The sequence below is a fragment of the Protopterus annectens genome, chromosome 1.part0 (genome assembly GCF_019279795.1).
Source record: "Protopterus annectens isolate FY-2018-M chromosome 1.part0, PAN1.0, whole genome shotgun sequence".
NCBI classification, from domain to species: domain Eukaryota; kingdom Metazoa; phylum Chordata; order Ceratodontiformes; family Protopteridae; genus Protopterus; species Protopterus annectens.
Genome location: NC_056725.1, coordinates 680,474,025 through 680,496,462, shown reverse-complemented (window position 1 = coordinate 680,496,462; position 22,438 = coordinate 680,474,025). Strand labels below are relative to the sequence as shown.

Here is a 22,438-nt window from a genome sequence, read left to right as displayed (position 1 = left end):
CTGACTTGGATGAGTCAGAAGGGTCCCCAAAGTCACCTACGGAAGATGTCTCTTTTTCTGACATCTTGGAGATCCTAAAGCAGAGAGGTAGGTGACTGGCAGTCCCTCCCCCCTTCTGAGGATGAGTCAGTCTTGCTGAAGGCATTTGGTGCTCGCCCTTCCTCCTCCTGGGTCACTCCACCCTTCGATGAGTTAATGGAGCTGATTGCTCGAAGGGCGTGGGAGGCTCCTGACACGGTGGAGCCAGTCCCTAGGAAGCCTAATAAATATATTACTGCACCCCAGGACAAGGCTTATTTGACAAAAGGAGTTCCAGTGGACACTATGGTGGTGGCAGCGGCCACGAAAAAGGAGATGTCGGAATCTTGCTCATCTGTCCATCCCCCTAACAAAGATTCTAGGACTATGGACAGGTACGGGAAGCGCATTTTTAGTTCAGCGGCTTTTTCTATGCGATCCCTGAACTATTTGACCCACTTCACACGGCTACAGAGGGATCTAATCAAAGAGTTGGGAGATACCCTCCAGGGTACTACAGATGCTGCTGTCTCGGAGAAAGTGACAGCACAACTTAATACCCTTACATCCATTGTAAACTCGTCCATGAGGCTGATCTCGTACGCAGCCGAAGGTTCGAGTAGGGCAGCAGCTTCAGCGATTGCTCTGCGTAGACAATCCTGGATGCGCTTATGTTCATTTGCGGAAGCCTTCAAGTCTTCCTTTACTAACGTCCCATTTGACGGTGCCACTCTCTTTGGCCCCAAAGTAAAGGAGACCCTTACCCGGTGTGAGCAGGAGGTAAAGACTCTGTCTGCTGTCGGAGTCCGTTTTTCCACCCCATCCAGACCGTACCCCAAAGGGCAACGCAGTGGGAAAATGTGGTTTCGAAAACCCCAAGGTTCTTTCCCAGGCACACAGGGTGATACCCCCTCTAGAGGCAGAGGGGGGGCAGAGGTGGAAGACGCCGCCCTGGCGGCAGAGGGGGTCCGCAAAATCAAGGTGACAGGGATACCCCCCCTGGAAAACCTTTCCAGCACTCCTGAGAGGAGGCCCGACTGTCCTGCTCTGGAGGCAGTCGGGGGGCGCTTAGCTTTATACCCTCAGGCCTGGCAAAACATTACTACAGACAACTGGGTAAAAAGCGTTGTTACCAGAGGTTACAGAATACCATTCCTATCCAACCCCATTCCAAAGAGAAGACTCCCAGATGTGCCGCCCCATCTGCGAGAACCAGCAGCTATAGAAATTTCAAAGCTGCTAGAAAAAAGAGTCATCCAACCAGTCCCAGCGGACCAAAGAGGATTCGGAACTTACTCAAGGTTCTTTTTAGTTCCAAAGAGGACAGGGGACTGGAGGCCCATTCTGGACCTAAGCAACCTCAATACCTTCGTCAAGAAAGAAAAGTTCCGAATGGTCACGCTTCAATCGATCCTTCCATTCTTACAGAAGGACGACTGGATGTGCTCAATAGATCTGAAGGACGCATACTACCACATCAAAATGGCCAGGGCGTCCAGAGATCATTTGCGCTTCCGGCTGGGAGCCAGTCACTTTCAGTTTCGAGCCCTGCCCTTTGGTCTGACCTCAGCCCCCAGGGTTTTCAATAAATGCATGGCAGTGGTAGCATCTCACCTGAGACGCCTAGGATTCCAGGTGTTTCCGTATCTGGACGACTGGCTCCTTTCTGCCACCACCCAGCGTCAACTGATACAGGCCAGGGATTACACTCTACAATTTTGTGTTCACCTCGGAATTTCCGTAAATTTCGAAAAATCTTTACTACAGCCATCACAGCGTATCTTATTCATAGGAGCGAAATTGGATACGCAGCAGTTAATTCTAAGGCTTCCTCCAGAAAGGATAGCTTCACTACAAACCCACATATCTCTTCTTCTGTCATCCAGAAAATCCCCAGCAAAACTGGTACTAAAGGTTTTGGGCCTCAAGGCAGCTTCTCTCATCGCGATACCATTGGGAAGACTGCACATGAGAGTTCTACAATGGCTACTGTTTGCACAATGGTCGTTCCAACAGCTACCTCTGACACACGAAATTCTGATCACAAACACATGCAAATCACACCTAGTATGGTGGCTTCAGACTTGCAACCTTTCCAGAGGAAGACCATTTGTGCTACCCACGCCGACAGCTACGGTGACCACGGACGCTTCCCTGATAGGGTGGGGGGGCATCTTTCAGGGACAGACAGTCCAAGGCGAATGGACCAATTTAGAGTACAATCTGCACATCAATGTTCTGGAGTTGAGGGCAGTGTTTCTAGCGTTGCAGCACTTTGCTCCCCTTCTTCCTTTAGGGACTATTGCAGTTCAGACGGACAACATGTCGGTAGTCTGGTACATAAACAAGCAAGGGGGAACCAAGTCCTATCAGCTATGCAGAGAGGCCATGAGAATCTGGCAATGGGCGGAGTCCACGGGTCGCTTTCTGATAGCAACGCACATCCCGGGGTCATCCAACGTCATAGCCAACAGGCTGAGCAGAGCAATCCTGTTGCCGCACGAGTGGTCCCTAAAACAGTCAGTTGCGAAGAAGATTTTTCGCAAGTGGGGCCAGCCTTCCTGCGATCTGTTTGCGTCTCCAATGAATGTCAAATGCAGGAGCTACTTTGCCTTATTACCCCCTCCAGGGGAAGTCCCCAGGGAAGCGCTGGTTCACGATTGGCCCCCGGGTCTCCTGTATGCTTTTCCTCCTTTTCCCGATTGCGAAGTTTCTGCAGAAAGCCAACAACCTGCAAAGGACGATCATCCTCATTGCCCCATTCTGGCCTCGTCAAATTTGGTTCCCCTTTCTTCTGACACACCGCATTCGGGGACCCTGGATCCTGGACCCAGAGCCAGATCTACTGACTCACTCGTCAGGGGCTCCCCACCCCTCGCTCCTGTCTCTCCATCTAGCAGCTTGGCTGCTCCGATTCCCTACTTAGCCAGGTCTGATCTTCTTTCACCTGCGGTTCAGAATATACTAGTGGCTTCTCATAAAGCTTCCACTACAAAGACCTACACTAGTAAATGGAAGCGCTTTGTATTCTGGGCAAATACACAGCAATTGGACCCTGTCATAGCTCCTTTAAACAAAATCTTGGAGTTTTTAACAGAATTGTTCCACCAAGGAGCTTCTCCTGCCACTTTAAGAGTGCAATTGGCTGCCATCTCCAACTTTCATGTGGAAGAATGTGGGGCTCCTGTTATGGCCCACAGACTTTGTAAGGCCTTTTTAAAAGGGTCTTTTCATATTAGACCACCAGTTAGATCTCCTACATCCCCTTGGAATCTAAACCTCTTATTATCCAAATTGATGTTACCCCCATTTGAACCAGCCTCCTCTTGTCCATTGAAGTATTTGTCATGGAAGACCCTCTTCTTGGTAGCCATTACATCCGCTAGGCGAGTATCTGAGCTTCAGGCTCTCTCCATTAAACAACCTTATTTAATCTTTCACTCTGACAGAGTATCTCTTCGCACTAATTCATCCTTTCTCCCCAAAGTTTGCTCTATTAATAACAGTAATCAATCCATTGAATTACCCACCTTTTTCAAAAATCACTCCAATAAAATGGAGTATATGTTACACAAGTTGGATGTCCACAGACAACTTAGATTTTACTTGGATAGAACAAAGGATCACAGGAAATCTGATCAGCTTTTTGTAGCCTTTGCTGATAGCAGGAAAGGTTTAGCGGTTACTAAAAGAACTCTTTCCAAGTGGTTAACTGATTGTATTACCTATGTTTATGATTCTTCAAATCAAGCTTTATCTGTCAAACCCAAAGGACATTCTACAAGATCAGTGTCTACATCCCTGGCTCATGCAGCTCGCCTACCATTAGACGCTATTTGTGCGGCTGCTACTTGGTCTAAACCACATACATTTATTTCTCATTACAAGGTAGACAAGGTTTCTAGGGATAGGGCAACCTTTGGTTCCACTGTGCTCAAGAACGTCCTCCCGTGAGTTCCTCAGGAACATGGAGCTAGGGACGCTACCCAGGTGTAAGAACAAACGGCGAGATTGAACACTCTCACATATAGAAGTTATGTCCTTACCATAACGTTCCATGTGGAGTGTTCATCTCACCTTTTGTTCTTACATTCCCACCCTCAGGAAGAACGTTCAGTTTGGTGCCTGGTCTGGGTTATTCTGCTTCTGCATTTGCAGTTGTTGTATATATGATGTACATGTATATATATATATATATATATATATATATATATATATATATATATATATATAGATAAGTGTTTTTGCGTCTATGAAAAATTTTGGCATGAGTGTGTTCTCTCTCTGACTGCTGGTTTGCTTGCAAACTAGATCTGAGGTAAAGGCAGAGGGGGATTGTGGGTATTAGGTTGTCTCGAGCTTCTTCTCGATGCAGAGCTTGCGAGCGGCCGACACGGAGCCGAGGATCGGCTCCGAACCCAGGTGTAAGAACAAAAGGCGAGATGAACACTCCACATGGAACGTTATGGTAAGGACATAACTTCTATTTTTCTGTATGGTATTACAAATGGATTTTCTGAAAATGAGCTCAGGTTGCACTGTTGATCCAATTATGGAAGTAAGCAGGCAGCATTTTCTGAGCTGCTCCGGAGTGAATGAGTTAATCAAGGGACGAACATTTATAGCAGCTCCCCCCCCCCCCCAAGCCACGGTGACCACGGACACCTCCCAACTAGGGGGGGACATTGCTCGGGCAGGACAGTCCAAGGCACATGGACCCTGATCGAGACCAAATTGCGTATCAACGTTCTAGAGATGAGGGCAGTCTTGTTAGCGTTACAAGCCCTTCATGCCTTTCTTCCTCTGGGAACTATTGCAATTCAGATGGACAACATGTCAGTGGTCTGGTACATCAACAACAAGGGGAAATCAGATCTTATCCCCTTTGTCGTGAGGCCATGAGAGTGTGGGAATGGGCGATCTCCACCAACCGTTTTCTGTTAGCAACGCACATTATGGGTCGATGCAACATACTGGCAGACACACTGAGCAGAAATATCCTGATGCCTTACGAGTGGTCTCTGAATCCTTCTGTAGCGGAGCAGATCTCCCTCGAGTGGGGTTGGCCTTGCTGACGTCTCTTCGCATCTCCTTCCAGCACGAAGTGCAGCGAGTTCTTCGCTCTTATCCCCCCACAAGGGGAGTTCCCCAGGGATGCTCTGGTCCATGCTTGGCCTCCCAGTCTTCTTTATGCTTATCCCCCTTTACCTCTCATGACAAAATTTCTCCAGAAGGCTCGCTGGTTCGGGAGCAGAATCATCCTCATTGCCCCATTCTGGCCTCACCAAGTCTGGTTTCACTTTCTTTGGTCTCATCTGATAGTTCCTCTTTGGATCATGGATCCAATACCAGATCTCATTTCGCACCCTTCGAGGGTCCTTCATCCAGACCTGGGCAGTCTGAAGCTCACTGCTTGGCTGCTCAAGTTCCCTTGATTGCTAGGACTCCTGGTCTGTCTTCCTCGGTTAAGACTATTCTGGTGGCAGCTCATAAATCATCTACCCGGAAAATATACCATAGCAAATGGAAGCGTTTTTCTAGCTGGGCTTCTCAGGGGGATTTGTACCATTTCACATCCCCTGTTCCAGCAGTCCTTGAGTTCTTGGCACACATTTTCCAGCAGGGTGCCAGCTCATTTACAGTAAAAGTTCAACTAGCTGCCATTTCAAATTTCCATGTAGGTGAGAACATGGCTTCTTTAGCTTCCTCCAGACTTTGTAAAACTTTTATTAAAGGTTGTTGTTGTTGTTGCTTGTCTTTCGGCTTTTCCCGGTTAGGGGTCGCCACAGCGGAACTCCGGTCTGCTAATGATTGGCAGTAGATTTTCACAGACGCCGAGGTGCCAGCTCGACATTCAACCTTCAACGAAGGCACGTACCTTTCTTTTAAGACCAATACCAAAAAAAACAAGTCTCAACAGTAACCAAGAAAAAACGGCAGTTTTCTGTAGAATGTCACCAAGCACAATAGATTCCACCACAGTTAAAAACGAAGTGCAAAACACAATTTATTAATGCAATTCCAAAATCAAGGCGTTTTCGTCCTATAACTGGACTTCATCAGATAATCTCTTACATCATTTATTAGCATCCATTATATCCTTCCTTCATTTCCATTTTCCAATCAAATAACATCAATTAATTCAAATAAACAAATCAGCTTACTTCTAAAAGCTCATTAATATTAAAATACAATTCATTTAATCATATAAATACATCCAATTTCTCTAAAAAAACTTTAATTTATATCTATTCATCACTTTAAAATCAATTCCATTCATATTACAGGGGCTAAAATATATTTTTATATACATATTTAAATAAATAAACACATTCATAAAATTCACATTCAAATAGCATCATTTTTTATCCAACAGCACCTTCTATTGACCATATAATTTATTGCACTTAGGATTATAATTTAGCTACTTTTAGTTTCAGTAGAAGCAAAATTGAAATATATTCATTTAAACCTGGGGATTTATTTGCTTCCAACGTGATCTGCCACCATAATTCTCTATATCCTATGTTGTCCTCCCATGGCCCCTCTCTGATGTTATTCTTTATATGTTCAATTACCTGCTGACACCTTTGTGTAACACCCTGGTAGGAATGTATTCACAAGCGTCCCAGAGGACAGAAAGCGGAAATGGTGAGCCGAGAGGCCAGAAAAGTAAGAGGAAGAGAGAGCTGATGGGCGATGGGGTATACGCCGGCGACTCTTCAGAACCGAATGGTGGAACTTTTAATCCAGCTTTTACACCAGAGGTGTTACAGGACTGTGAAAATAGAATTAATCGAGCGGAAAGTGTTGGCGCTAACTCGCAACATACGGGTGATGCCATTTCAGGTACTGGTTCTCCTGGTAGACCCGTTTTAACAAAAGACTGGTTAAACAAAAGTATTTGTTTTAAATTTGATATGAATTGCTCAAAAGGAAAAAGAAATGGCGATTCATATAGTAAAATGATTGATAACCTGTCAAAGAATATGTTTAAATATAAAACTTTACATATTGAAAATGCATATCTAACTGAATGTATCAAGAGAAATGTTGTTCCAAAAGGTCTTAGAATGTACAAATATCCTAATAATGTACAAATAGGTTCAGCTTTTCACAAGGAATTGTTAGAGGTTTTTAATAATAGTGGTTTAGATATTTTAAAATTAATTATTAAGGAAAATAATAGAAATTTTACTGTTTTACAGAATGATATAGAAGTATTGGAGGGGCTTATAAAGGATGATTTGTTTTTTGATATTAAACAAGAGAGAGATAAATTTTATAAAATAAGAGGTGAAATAGTTGAAAAATGTACTGGATTAATTAATAGAAAAATGGAGAAATTAAAATGTGATTTGATTGATTATGAAAATGAAGTAAGTTATCCTAAACCAGGTGCTTATGGAAACTTATATAATGGAAAGAAAGGATTTAATAGGAACATTAATCATTATAACAATAAAAATACTAATGGAAAAAGAAATGAAAGGGAATTTGATGAAATGGGAGAGAGATGGAGAGATGATTTGTATGATAAAGAATTTCCCCCATTAGAGAGGGTAAGGATAAATAGTGGAATAGATGGATTGCCACATGATAATTTTCCCATGGGGGGGGGGGTATTAAATATATGTACCCCGGACCCAGCATCTTTAAACAGTATTGACATAAGTGAGTATAATATAAATGATGAAAGTATTATAAATACTTTAAATGGTTTTACTATCTATAATTATAGTGATGTGAAGCTTCAAGATGAACATTTTAGCTTATTAGGAAAAGGTTTTAAATTTATTCCACAAGTAAAAGGGGAACTGACAACTACACTCCTTGATTTAAAATTATTTTTGAGAAAAGTTAATTTAAAATTAATATATGGCAGGAATGATAAACAAACAAATCCATATTATATTGATAGAACTCTAGTGAGATCCTCAGTTTTTAATCCCCCATTACATCCACAACTTAAAAATGTGGAAAATGTTATGGAAGCAGAAATAAGAAAAAACATATAAAAAGATGGGAAATGATATGAACATCAGTAAGGAGGAATTTAAAGCATTGAATGAGTTAAAGAATAATTCCAAGATAAGAATAATGAAACCCGATAAGGGAGGGGGAGCAGTTATTATGGACACCATCACCTATGAAGGAAAAATTAATCAAATCTTGAGAGATGAGAATAAATATAGGATGGTGTCCAGAAATGAAATTTCTTTAGCTTATAAGAGGATAGATATGGAACTAGAGGGTATGTATAGTGAATTACTTATTGATGGAAATATGTTAACATATTTAAAGGTAGAAAAACCAAAAATACCAGTTATTTATGGCATTCCTAAAGACCATAAAAATGTAGTAGACCCACCGCTGAGACCTATTGTCTGAGCGGATGGTTCAAAAACATTACCTTTGGCCAAACTTATAGATAGTAAAACAAAACATATATGGGTAAACAAGTTTGCTATATTAAAAGATTCATGGGATTTATTAAGGATGATAGATAATAGTATGTATACTGAAAATCTATTATTTGTAACAATTGACATAATAGATTTATTTTCATCTATTCCCTGTTTAGAAGGTATGAATATGTTTGAAGTAGAAATTTTTATGGATAATATATTGACACATAATGATAAAATAATTTGCACAGGCTTGATGGACATGGTACTTAAAAATAACTTCCTATTATTTAATGGGGAATTTTTTCAACGAACGCAGGGTGTAGCCATGGGAGCAGCCTGTGCACCTACATATGCAAATATTGTACTGGCTAACTGGGAAGAAAAATACGTACTTAAATCTGAGTTCCATATTTATTGGAACCTGTATAAGAGGTTCCTAGATGACATAGTTATATTCTGGGTAGGAGGAAAAGAAAAATTGGAAGAATTTATAAAATATATTAATCAAACTACTGATTTTCTTAAATTCACTTATAATGTTTCTGAGAAGGTTTTACAATATTTAGATATAGAAATATTTAAAAGTGAAGGTATTTTTGCATCTAAAGTATATAGAAAAGTAACTTATTGTAATTCTTATTTGCATTACAACCATACACCCAGAACATAGTAAAAGAAATATAATAAAAGGCCAATTTGTGAGGGGGTCACGAATGACAAGTAAATTGGAAGATTTTAAGATAGAATGTGACTTATTAGAAGGTATGTTCCTAGATAGAGGATATGATAAAAGCCTGGTAAATAGTATTAGGTTGGAAATAGAAAAAGGAAGAATGGGAAAATTTGAGCCCATTTTAGGTATTAAGGAGACTAAGGGCAACTATGTGGAAAACAATAGTAATGCTAGTTTACAAGAAGAATATAAACTTTCCTTTGTATTAGAGTATGATGGTTTGAATCAGAGCATTAAATCGTTTTTTTATAGAGAATGGGAAAGATTTATAACTCTTACTGATTTGGAAGACTTACCTAGAGATACCCCTAGGGTAATATATAAAAATTCTAATAATATAAAGGAATATTTGGAACAAAAGAAAAAGGAAAATAAAAATATAAGAACCAGCTTGAATAATAAAAAGGGTACATTTAAATGTGGGAAATGTGGTCAATGTAAATATATAGCAAATAAGGAGAATATATATGTTGAGAGTAGAGGTAAATTGATTAGGAGTAATGGGCTATACAATTGTGATACTAAAGGATTAGTGTATCTGGCCACCTGTGTCAAATGTGGGTCTTTTTACATACGTAAAACGGAGAGAACTTTAAAAAGAAGAATTTACGAGCATACCTATGACATTATAAAAATGAAATAAACTAATGCATTTTATAGACACAGGAAGGCATGTGAAGACAGTATATTCCATTTTTTTGTAATTGAACATATAAAGAATAACATCAGAGTGGGGCCATGGGAGGACACCATAGGATATAGAGAATTATGGTGGCAGATCACGTTGGAAGCAAATAAATCCCCAGGTTTATACGAATATATTTCAATTTTACCTCTACTGAAACTAAAAGCAGCTAAAATATAATCCTAAGTGCAATAAATTATCTGGTCAATAGATGGTGCTGTTGGATAAAAATTTATGCTATTTGAATGTGAATTTTATGAATGTGTTTATTTATTTAAATATGTATATAAAATATATTTTAGCCCCTGCAATATGAATGGAATTGATTTTAAAGTGATGAATAGATATAAATTAAAGTTTTTTTAGAGAAATTGGATGTATTTATGTGATTAAATGAATTGTATTTTAATATTAATGAGCTTTTAGAAGTAAGCTGATTTGTTTATTTGAATTAATTGATGTTATTTGATTGGAAAATGGAAATAAAGGAAGTATATAATGGATGCTAATAAATGATGTAAGAGATTATCTGATGAAGTCCAGTTATAGGACGAAAACGCCTTGATTTTGGAATTGCGTTAATAAATTGTGTTTTGCACTTCGTTTTTATCTGTGGTGGAATCTATTGTGCTTGGTGACATTCTACAGAAAACTGCTGTTTTTTCTTTCTTTTAAGACCCCCCATTTAAAGATCCTACCCCTTCTTGGGACCTTACCCTAGTTTTACAAGCTTTGGTTGCTACACCCTTTGAGCCTGCTGCTTCTGTGGATCTTAAATTTTTATCTTGGAAGCCAGCTTTTCTAGTGGGTATTACCTCGGGTAGGAGAGTGTCAGAACTCCAGGCATTATCCGTCAAACCTCCATATATGATTTTTCATAAAGATAGGGTTTCACTTTGTACTAATCCCTCTGTTCTGCCTAAAGCAGCCTCTGAAACAAATATCAGTCAATCAATTTACCTGTTTTCTTTCCAAATTTTCAGAACAGGGGTGAATATAAATTACATTTATTAGACGTGCATAGACGACTGCATTTCTACTTACACAGGACTAAAGCCTTTTGCAAGTCTGATCAGTTTTTTGTATCCTTTGCTACACCCTTTCTGGGCAAACCGGTTTCTAAGGTAACCATTGCCAGATGGATTTCCCTTTGCATCATTCAGGTTTATAAAGACAAAGGTATGTCCCTTCCGGGTAGGATAAATGCTCATTCTACCAGGTCCATGGCTATGTCAGTTGCCTTTTGATCTAGAGTGTTTTTAGATGATATTTGTTCGGCGGGTACTTGGTCCTCATCTCATGCCTTCATTTCTCATTATAAATTGGACATGTTTTCCGGGGGGGAGCATCCTTTGGCTCCGCGGTGCTCTGAAATATCCTTCCATGAGGGCCACCCAAGGTTTTTGATAGCTGGGGACTCTATCCCACAGGTTGATTATCAAATGAAGTCAACTACTTCAGATAAAGAAGTTATGTATTCACCATAACGTTCCATCTGAGTAGTTGGACTTCATTTGTCATCAACCGTCCTCCCCTCCTTCTCATTATGTTTTCTGCATTGGCAGGCAGGAGAGAGCGCCTTGCGGCTCTCTTGTGTATCTTCATTAGTGATGGGTTTTGGATCGGGTTCCTGTGAGAGGTATAGCAAACTCGATCTGAGGGAAGGAAGGAGATGGAGGGGTATTATAGGTAAGGGGAGGAGCTTGGAGTTCAGCTCAGATGCTGGTGAAGCTGCTGTCTCGGATTCGGTCCGGATCCGACATCCCACAGGTTGATGACAAATGAAGTCAAACTACTCACATGGAACATTATGGTGAGTACATAATTTCTTTTTTCTCCACTTCCAGTGATTATAAGAAAATCCAAGCTAGCTTTTCCAGTTCGTGACATGATGTTGGCCTTGCAGAAAGCTTCTGCAAAAAAAAGTCTATAACAGTAAGTGGAGAATATTCACGATTTGGGCTTCAAAGGAGAATATTGATCCATTCACAGCTCCTATGTCAGCTATTCTTCTTTTTCTGAGTTCACTTTTTCATGACAGTGCCAATTTCTCTGCCATTACATTACAGGTGGCTGCCGTTTCTAATTTTCATTCAGGAAAGGGATCTTCCTCTGTTTCCTCATTGAAGTTATGCAAACCTTTATGACGGGTATTTTTCTGCTAAGGCCTCCGATAAAAGATCCTTCTCCCCCTTGGGACCTTACAATTGTCCTTCAAGGCCTCACTCAAAAACCTTTTAAACCACCCAATAGTTGTGACTTGAAATTTCTTTCATGGAAGACTATATTCTTGGTAGCCATCACGTCAGCCAAGAGAGCATCTGAACTGCAAGGCTTGTCAGCCAAACCTCCTTACATCATTTTTCATAAAGACAGAGTTCTCTAAGAACTAATCCATCCTTTATGCCTAAAGTAGCAACAGAATCCAACATTAACCAGTCCATTCAGTTCCCAGTTTTCTTTCCAAATTATTCAAACAAAGGAGAATATGTGTTGCATCTTCTCGATGTTCATAGACAGTTGCATTTCTGTCTGCACATGACAAAGAAGCCTAGAAAATCTGATCAACTCTTTGTAACCATTTCTACTAATCATTTGGACCAAGCAGTATCTAAGATTACAGGGTTGAATTGCCTCGTCCACCTAAAGCCCACTCGACTAGATCCATGGCCACTTCTTCAGCTTTTTCTGCCAGGACATCTCTTAATGAAATATGTGCTGCAGCCACTTGGTCTAAGACACATACATTTTTTTCACATTATAAATTGGACATTGTCTCCAGGAACAGGGCATCCTTCAGCACAACAGTGCTCCAGGATATCCTTCCTTAGGGGTCACCCAAGAGTTACGTAGCTGGGAACCCTGACCCAACAGTGAGGAAGAATGAAAAAGACACCATCAGATATAGAAGTTATGTACTTACCATGACTTGGTATCTGTGTTGTCCATTTTCATTCTTCCTCATTTCCCTCCCATCCATCTCCTAGCCTTGGTATCTTCGAGGAGTTACCTAGAGGAATTTGGAACCCATAAATTCATGGCTTGGGCCCCAGAAACTCTTGATCTGTTCTATTTCTTCTTGGTAGTGTTACATATTAGGGTAGCAAACTCGATCTGAGAAGTTAAGGAAGGTATGATGCATTATGGGAAAGGGAGGAGCTTGAGACTCAGATCCTAAAGTCTTGTGAATGTGGCAGAGTCGGATCTGAAGACCCAACAGTGAGAAGAATGAAAATGGACAACACAGATGCCATGTTATGGTAATTACATTAGTTCTATTTTCTTGTACTGGGTTTCTTGGCCTTCTGCAGGACCGGAAGCATGCCCTCTCATGAGGGAATGGGTGGAGATGGATGAGAGACCCCTTGTATTGTTTGAGTAAGTGCACACTTTGAGTTAACTTGTGATGATTGCCCTTGGCTAAATGAAGAAGAAGAGGGAACCAATGCTGTCTGGGCCAAAAGGGGGTCACCAGCAAGATTTCGGGAGCATCTTATTTTATCTTGAACAGCACCTTCTGAATGAGAGGAAGGGGTGGGAAGGCATAAAGAAACATCCTCTTCCAAGAAAAAGAGAGGGCATCCACCTTCCAGGCCAAAGGACATGGAACTCTGGTGTAAAAGAGAGGAAGTTTTCTGTTCAGAGAGGAGGCAAATATATCTACTTGAGTACCCCACTGGTGGACAATGTCTGTGAAGCTTCCCTGTGAAGCATCGACTGGTGGGATTGTGTGTTATGGACCTGCTCAAAGAATCTGCCACTATATTCTGATCCGAGGAAATCTAAACTGACCAAAGGGTCACTTGAGGTTTGATAGCTAGATCCCAAACCTGGAAGAGCTAATCTGCACAGGAAATCTTGTTCCCCCTTGCTTGTTGATATACCACATCACAGTTGTATTGCCTGTGAAAATCTTGAGGGGACCTGGAAGGAAAAGAGAATGAAAATCCTGAAGAACCAGCAGAAGCGCTCTCATCTCTTTGACATTGATGTGGTCTTTCTTTTGTCGAAGAGACCAAAGGCCCTGTACTTTCAGAGGACCAAAGGAGGCCTCCCATCCCACATCCAAGGCATCTGTGAAAAGTTCCTGAGAAGGAACTGCAGTGTGAAAAGGAAGCCCTGAGTTGAGGGACAACTGATGGACCCACCACTGAAGCTCCTGTTTGAGGCATTGAAGAAGACGGATTAGAAAATCTAAACTATTAGAATGTTGAATCCTAAATTACTTTAGAAACCACTGGAGCTTCCTCATATGGACCTTGGCCAGAGGAAGCATAGGAATAGTGGAAACCATGTAACTTATAGCCCTCAGAAATTCCCTGGTGGTAACTGAAGGCAGAGAGAGAAAGGTTGAAAGAAATCAGAGTTAAAGCCTTGGGCGGAGGCAGGAATGCCAGCATTGGAACAGTCAGGAGCCTGCACCCCAGAAAAACATGATCCTGAGATGGAGTCAGGAATGATTTTTTGAAATTTACAGTTAACCCCAGGCTTTGCAGGAGAAAAACAGCAGAGTATAGGTGCTTGAAGCAAAATCTCTGGCGAAGAGGCTTGAATGAGCAGGTCGCCCAGGTAAGCAAAGGCCTGTATCCCTTTCTACTTACAGAAAGCAATCACAGGAGTGAGGCATTTGGTGAAGACCCTTGAGGTAGTGGAGAGCCCAAAGGGCAAACCAGAGAACTGAAAATGCCAGGAAAGAGAAAAACGTAAAAACTTTCTGAAAAGGGGTCAGTGGGGATGTGCAAATAAGCATCCTTGAGATCCAGGGAAACTAAAAAAGCCTGAGTAAGTAGAAGAGAAGAAAAGATTTGAAGGGACAGCATCTGAAAGGGAGGGACCTTCAAAAAGGTGTTTAACTGAGAAAGATCCAGAATGGGTCTCCAAGTGCCTTCTTTCATGGGGATAAAGAGCATTCTGGAGTAAAATCCCTTCTCCCTCTGAAGAGTTTGAACTTTTTGAATTGTTCCTTGAAACAACAGGCCCTGAAGCACCTCTGGAAAAAAAAGTTAGTTGTTCCTGAGGTGGCTGAGGAATGGCCAAAAAGGGGTGAAGAGATTTTCAAATCATGTGAGACCCCTGGAAAATTATGGAAAGAACCCAGGAGTCTTGGGTGGGCTTTAACCAAATAGGAAGGGAGAGGGAAAGACACAGAGAAAGAGAAATGTGAGAAAAACAGGGCAAGAATAGTCAGACAACACCTATTTTTTTCAGGAAAAAGAGGATTCTGAGTAGAAGGAGTTTGGGTAGCCTTAGAAGGAGGAGCCCTCCTACCAAACGTTTTACCTTTGGAGAGAGGGCGAGTTTGTCTACAAAAAAAGGCAAGCTTGCTGGGGTAATTCCTTTAAATTTTAGGAGCAGATAAAACAAAGATATGCTTCAATTCCTGTAAAGCCTTACCCTTTTCTTGCAGGGACTTAAACAACTCTGCAGCAGCAGCGCCAAACAAATGCTTATCACCCAGAGCAGTAACCATCAGTTTAGCCTTGATATCATGAGGTAAAGGTTGAAGTCTGAGCAGGAATACCTCCTCAAAATGGATCCAAAAGCAGCAGCCCCAATGAAGCATCTGCTGCATCACAGCTGCATTTAATAGAATGGTGAACAACTTGGGAAGATGTCTCTAGGAAGGAAAGAGCAGAGACCTTCCCCTCAGATTCAGGAAGATCTGAAATAGCTTGACAGACCTGAGAAAGAAGAGCCAAAACATATCTGGTCATGTGTGTCTGATAGTTCACAGCTGTAAAGACCAGAGTAGCAGACGTATACACTTTCTTACCTAGCCTCTCCATGGTTCTGCTGCCCTTGTCAGAGGGAAGCAGTTTGGTAGAAGGCAACAATTTGGTGTGTCTGTCAGAGGCAACTGATACTACAGAACAGTCTGCCGAGGAGCACTTCTAAAAAAATTTGCAATCATTAGGCAGTTTATAAAACCTATCAGTTTTCTGGGAGCAGGGGCTGGGAATCATGAGCCTGAGAAGCAGTAGAAATGCATCCAGCAAAGCAGCAAGAACAGGAGGAACAGCAGAGGGCTTAGGAGACTCATTTGCAGAAGCTCACCATACCTCTTCTGATCATCAGACACCTGAGCATAGCCCCATTTGAAAAATGCCATCATTCTGGAAAAAAGTGTTTCCAAAAGGAGAGCCAGGACTGATGGACTCTTCCTCAGAACCATAATCTAAGGGAAAAGGAATCTGAGAACAATAAATCAGGGATTCTTCATCAGAATCTGTATCATTCTCAGAGGAATCCTGCTCCCTACGTCTCTTAAGAGGAGTAGAAGACTAGAGAGTTGCAGGAACAGAACCCCCCTGTGGAGATTTCAGAGCCATAAGAGTATTAAACAGGCCTTGGTTAAAGTTTTGCCATTCATTCTAAGTATCTTTGGGAGCAGGAGAAATGTGTTTAGTTTTCTGCTTCTTTCTGAGTGGGACGTCAGCCTTAAACCCCTTTAGGAGGCTCCGACACCTGATGACATCCTATAATTGTAGTTGGGATCTCTCCCCTTACTAATATCTGAGGAGCACATCTAGGCCATTTGGTAATTATCAGCCGCAGTTCCCTGTACATCTGAGGCAGACATCTGCAAGCCCTCCATGGATGTGCATAAAGTCATATCCATGCGTGCCTCTGAAGTGGTCAAGGCAGAAGAATCTGACAAGAAAACCAGACGATCCTCTGCGCTTTCACTGGCCTCAAAAGAGAAGTCCAGTGGAGGTGGTACAATCGAAGAATCCGACTAAGCTTTTTTGGCCTTTTTCTTTGCAGACGGCTGACCCTCAGGACAGGAAGATCCTTCCATAGGGTCTTCAACCAAAAGCATAAGTCTTTGATTTTCTAAATAAATTGCTAGGGAACAAAGCCAACTACGCAACTTCTTGGGGCCAAAAGCTTGACAATGCAGAAGACATATGGTCATGAGAAGCACCTAAGCAAAGCAAACACTGCTCGTAATGATCTTTGTGGGGAATTTGTCTCCTGCACTGGCATTTCCCCTTTCTGGATGACATGAAACCAAAACAAGGCAAAAAAGGTAAGAAAATCAAAAAACCCCAATGGGGCACTTATATGAAAGCGTTTGGTAATTTGCAGACAGACAGCCATTCAGACTCTCGATTGAAGATGGGTTCAGACTTGTTTCAAAGAAGTTCTGAGTTTGGTGCCTCCAGACATCACCCTTATGCCCTACCCCATGTGCGGGGAGTTTACGTGTGATATATAGCATACCCATTACAACCTAAAGGCTTTGGTATACTGGCCAGACGTCAGGCTACCCTAGGCAGGGGATCCCTATTGTAAAGAGTACTGCAACAGTGATAAGGAAGGACATCTGTTATTATTCACTGACTGCAGCCCTTACCAATTTGCCAAAAAAAACAAAACACGTGTGATATTAACTGAAGTTGGTAAATAACTTGTAACAATAACACTTTTTAACAATGTAGTTAAAGCAAATAATATTTTACCTCACGCTTTCTATTTTCTTTAACATTGCTGTTAAAGATAATTGTACTAGGTAGACATACCAGTTAGTCACAGCCATTTCTTTTTACTAGTAGTAAAGTCTTGTACTGCCAAGTATGATGCAAGCATATAATTACTCTATACTTGTTTTTATTTTTCCTAAAGCTGGACCTGATGCATACTACACAGATTACGTGGCAACACGATGGTACAGGTCTCCTGAGCTACTGGTTGGGGATACTCAGTATGGGCCTCCAGTGGATATCTGGGCTGTTGGCTGCGTCTTTGCTGAACTGTTGTGTGGGAATCCTTTATGGCCAGGGTGTTCTGATGTGGACCAGCTTTATCTAATCCGGAAAACTCTAGGTAAAAGTTAAATAAATAATGCAGTATACTGTTTCTAGTTTTTTTACACATTTTCTTTTGCTATACAAGTCTGGTATTTTTTAATGGCGTAAGCATTACCAGTTTCACTAAGCTGTAGTTTCCAAAGGTTGTAAAAATTCAAAGAAGCTGTATCTGAGTCACTGTGACAGTGCATTAAGCTGATGTTTTCTTGGCTTAAATACAAAAATTATTTGCTGTAGTTGTGTGTATATTTTAATTTTGTTAAAGGAAGTTTGTTTTAATGGAAAGTGATAGTTCCATAACATTTGAAGAGATGTGTATGTTGTTCCTGACTAGCTAAAGTTTGTTAGCTTCACAAGCCTGTCATCTGGACATCAGTGGTGAGGATACAAGTGTAACCATTATTTAAAGAAATAACTGCAGTATTTCCTTGTTCCTAAACAGCATATGACTTTGTACAGCGTGGAATACTACCAAGAATGCACATGGCTGTAGCATTTTCAGCTACGATTCTTGCAGGAAAATGATAGAAAAGTTGAGTATCCTGATAGTAGCTCCCATCATGATCATCTGAGTTAGAATCATATATGACAGTACAGCTATCAACCTTCTTACTCAATGTAGAATGGCTAGTCAGAATTTGGAGCAGTGGCTAACAACTTTATCTAGGAATATCACAATATGCTTAAAAGGTGTTGACGTATACTTATCATTTGTTTTGTTACTACACTATAACATGGATCTTTGCTTAGGAATCTTAATTTTGAATGTGTCGCAAACCGATTCTTTGTGGAAGAAGGTAACATAAAACAAGTTACTCTTCCTCAAATGAGGTGCAGCCAAGAAACCCATATGACACTAAATGGAATGTGAACTGCGTGAAGAGCAATAGGATGCCACAGCCTGTGATATTTAAATTCTTCTTTGTCTTCAAGACTAGCAGTACAAATGGGCTTGGAGAGAAAGATTACGGCCTTTTGCCCAGTGCATACAGATAAACAACAAAGGCATTACTGTGCTGGGGTTATGGGAATATTAGAAGCTAACTCACACACACACACACACACACACACACACACACACACACACACACACACACACACACACACAGCACCCATATAGATATAACACTGTTTCAGTGCTGTGCTGAAACCCAACTAGTTTTGTTAGAAAGCAGCATCAGAATATAAATAGTCACTTTACAAATGTGATAAAATGGTCCGTGCATATATCCCAAGGTACCTTTGTAACTTACCTTAATTATATGTATAAATAACATGTATAAAGAAGCAAGTTCAGTAAATGTGAGGCCACCCAACCTATGAATATGGCAAATTCTCTGAGGCAAAACTAATTTCTGAGCGTAAATTTAATAATAAGGCTATAAGAAATGCTCTCCAATGCCTTGTATAAGCATATAAGTGGTACAGTGGTTAAGGTGTATGCCTTTCAACCACTAGGTGCAAGGTTTGATTCTCACCATGGGAAAGAGCTTTACAGATTGAAGATGTATATTTGGGGTTTGGCATAATAGTTAAAGTGTTTACCTCATAAACGCAAGGTACGGGGTTTGATTCTTACCTGTGATATGGGAAATTTTACTAGGCTTAAAATAGTCTACAAGGGCAGATAGCCTAATACTAATATATGAACCTATTATCAAGGAAAACTAGGATACTTTTTTCAGCTTTGGGGAAACTGAACATTTACATAGACAGTGTGTTATGTGCTTAATATTTTGTTAAAGTGATAACATCTGGATAGTCTGTCTGAATGCTCTGATCTTTTGGACTGACTGAAATAAACCCATAACTTTCCACATATTCTCTTAAAATATCTACATCATATGAAGTATGGCTTTAGCTGGCAGTTACGGTAAGTGTACCAAACATTTCTTTAAACATGTTGTACATGTAGATTAGTTACATATATGGTTAAGTCGCATAGGTTATTTCCATAGCTCTCAACTTTATTGCTCACAAACCAAAGATATCCAAAAAGTAATGAGGGGACAACGTTGAAAAATCAGGGACAATTGATAAATATTACTCTAATTCACATTAAAATAAATAAATAGAACAGGAGATTTTGTATCACCATACATGTAATATTGACTGAGTGTAGTCCTCGGTAATTTACCAGAAAATTAAAATTTTTATAAGGGATAGGACAAAAATATGAGGCAAAATTGGGGACATTCTGAAAAATCGGGGATAGCTGGGTAGTATGTTTTCTTGGTGCGTGCTTATTGCTTGTTTAGCAGTCATATTTTAAACAATTATTTAAACAAGTCTTAACCACTCATATCTATTAATTCACATGATGAGGCTTCATTAGCAAAATAGGTTTAGTTTTAAGTTGTTCTAGTATAAAAATGTATTCTATTTATGTGTGCTGTCTAGTGCATGTTTGTGTGTGTGTGTGCTTATAACAGGCATGCAATGCAACCTGATACCATTACATTTTCTGCTGTCAGTATTTTCATGTAAGAACCACAGGAATGCTTGCTACGTGCTCAAGATACGACAGCCAAGATTCAATGTTCCAGAGAGGAGATACATGTTTGCGGGTCCCAGAAATGAAATAATGTAGGAATACTGTCTTGGAGGTTTGGAGTTAAGGTGAGATTTATTCCTGAATGGCCAAGTTTGATCTAGCAGTGAAGTCTAAGGAATCAACCACTCATGATGGAGCAAGCAAATGACTCATTACTTCTACTTCCAAAGGTGTTATTCCTATTACAGAATTGACAAGATTGTTTATTGAACCATTCTTGTGGTTTTGCCCCCCAATTGGCTGCTTTCATTCAGGCAGACATGAAGGTGCTTTGTGTTCTGATAATGAGAGCATTTTTCACGTATTAACCTAATCATTACACACAAGTGGAGTGGTGACTTTTTAATGTGGCTTGTTATCACTGTGCATATGAAATTTTTTGATATAGCTAACAGCTGCATAACTGAATTATCTTTTTAATATTTATGAAAGAAAGAGTGCTAAGTGCTGAGCAAGGAGGTGTATTTTTTTCTAAATGAATTAAGAAGATACTGGCTGAAAATTAAACAAAGTTTGCTGATATTTGTAAAAACAAAGTCAGTTCTGTGAAAGATATATTCAGGAACTAAACTGGCATGTGTTTTAAATTAAAATGATGTGTACTGATTTTTATTTCATGTTTACTGCTATGTACTTTTCATTTTGACATTTTTGTGTGAGAATTTGCCAGTCTGTGGAATGGATGTCTTTTGCTTACAGCTGGCTCTCTTCCAGCAGGGATATTAGAGGAAAATAATACCCATGCTCATACCTCTCAACCTGTTAGAGGAAGAAATCTGGACAAAGTCACAAATAATGGGGGAAAAAAGGCCCAAAAATAGGGACACTTTTTAAATATTGCTCTTACAAACTTAGAAAGTTGATAGAATAACTGGTTTTGCATTAGCATGAATTTTCTGAAGGATATGAAGTCTGAAACTCAAATGTTTACCATTATTTTCTGATTTCACTCCTGAATTATTTGCCAGAAAACCCCAGTTTTAGGAGAAACAGACCCAAAAATGTGAGATAGAAATCTGGACATTCTTTGAAAATCAGGACAGGTCAGAGGTATGCCCATATGCTGGAAGTTATAATGCATTCGGCAAAAATGAAACATTTCACATCTCCCTGTTTACAGTACACGATATAGCTATGAAGAGGATGAAGAATGGAAAGGCTGTTGATCCAGATGACATACCAGTGGAAGCATGGAGGTGCTTAGGAGAAATGGCAGTGGAGTTCTTAACCAGATTGTTTAATCTTGGAAAGTCAGAGGATGCCTGAGGAGTGGAGAAAAAGTGTTTTGGTGCCTATTTTTAAGAATAAGGGTGATGTGCAGAGTTGTAGTAACTACAGAGGGATAAAACTGATCAGTCACAGCTTGAAGTTATGGGAAATAGTAGTGGAAGCTAGGTTAAGAAGGGAGGTGATGATTAACGATCAGCAGTATGGTTTCATACCGGGAAAGGGCACTACAGATGCAATGGTTGCTCTGAGAGTGTTGATGAAGAAATATAGAGAATGTCAGAAGGAGTTGCATTGTGTCTTTGTTGACTTGGAGAAAGCATATGATAGGGTGCCTAGAGAGGAGTTGTGGTATTGTATGAGGAAGTCAGGAGTGGCAGAGAAGTATGTAAGAGTGGTACAGGATATGTACGAGGGTAGTGTGACAGAGGTGAAGTCTGCAGTGGGAGTGACAGATCCGTTTAAGGTGGAGGTGGGATTATATCAAGGATCAGCTCTGAGCCCTTTCTTATTTGCAATGGTGATGGACAGGTTGACAGACAAGATCAGATAGGAGGCCCCATGGACTATGATGTTTGCAGATGACATTGTTATCTGTAGTGAGAGTAGGGACCAGGTTAAGGATACCTTGGAGAGGTGGAGATATGCTCTAGAGAGGAGAGGAATGAAGGTCAGCAGGACTAAGACAGAATATATGTGTGTGAATGAGAGGGAGGATAGAGGAATGGTGAGGATGCAGGGAGTAGAGTTGGCGAAGGTGGATGAGTTTAAGTACTTGGGATCAACAGTTCAGAGTAATGGTGAGTGTGGAAGAGAGGGAAAGTAGAGAGTACAGGCTGGGTGGAATGGGTGGAGCAGAGTGTCAGGAGTGATTTGTGACAGACGGGTACTAGTAAGAGTGAAAGGGAAGGTCTACAAGAGGGTAGTGAGACCAGCTATGTTGTAAGGGTTGGAGACAGTGGCATTGACAAAAAGGCAGGAGTCAGAGCTGGAAGTGAC

At 40.7% G+C, this 22,438-nt stretch overlaps 1 protein-coding gene across 3 annotated transcripts in view; it reads left to right on the top strand.

The window, feature by feature from the left end:
• The window catches only part of LOC122794036 (cyclin-dependent kinase-like 1), a 1,692,555-nt gene that overhangs the window by 1,186,308 nt on the left and 483,809 nt on the right, over positions 1-22,438 (top strand). For all 3 annotated transcript variants that reach the window (XM_044062168.1, XM_044062160.1, XM_044062151.1), the window contains exon 6: positions 17,474-17,674. In XM_044062168.1, coding sequence (XP_043918103.1) covers positions 17,474-17,674 — 201 coding nt within the window. The remainder of the gene's footprint in view (positions 1-17,473; positions 17,675-22,438) is intronic.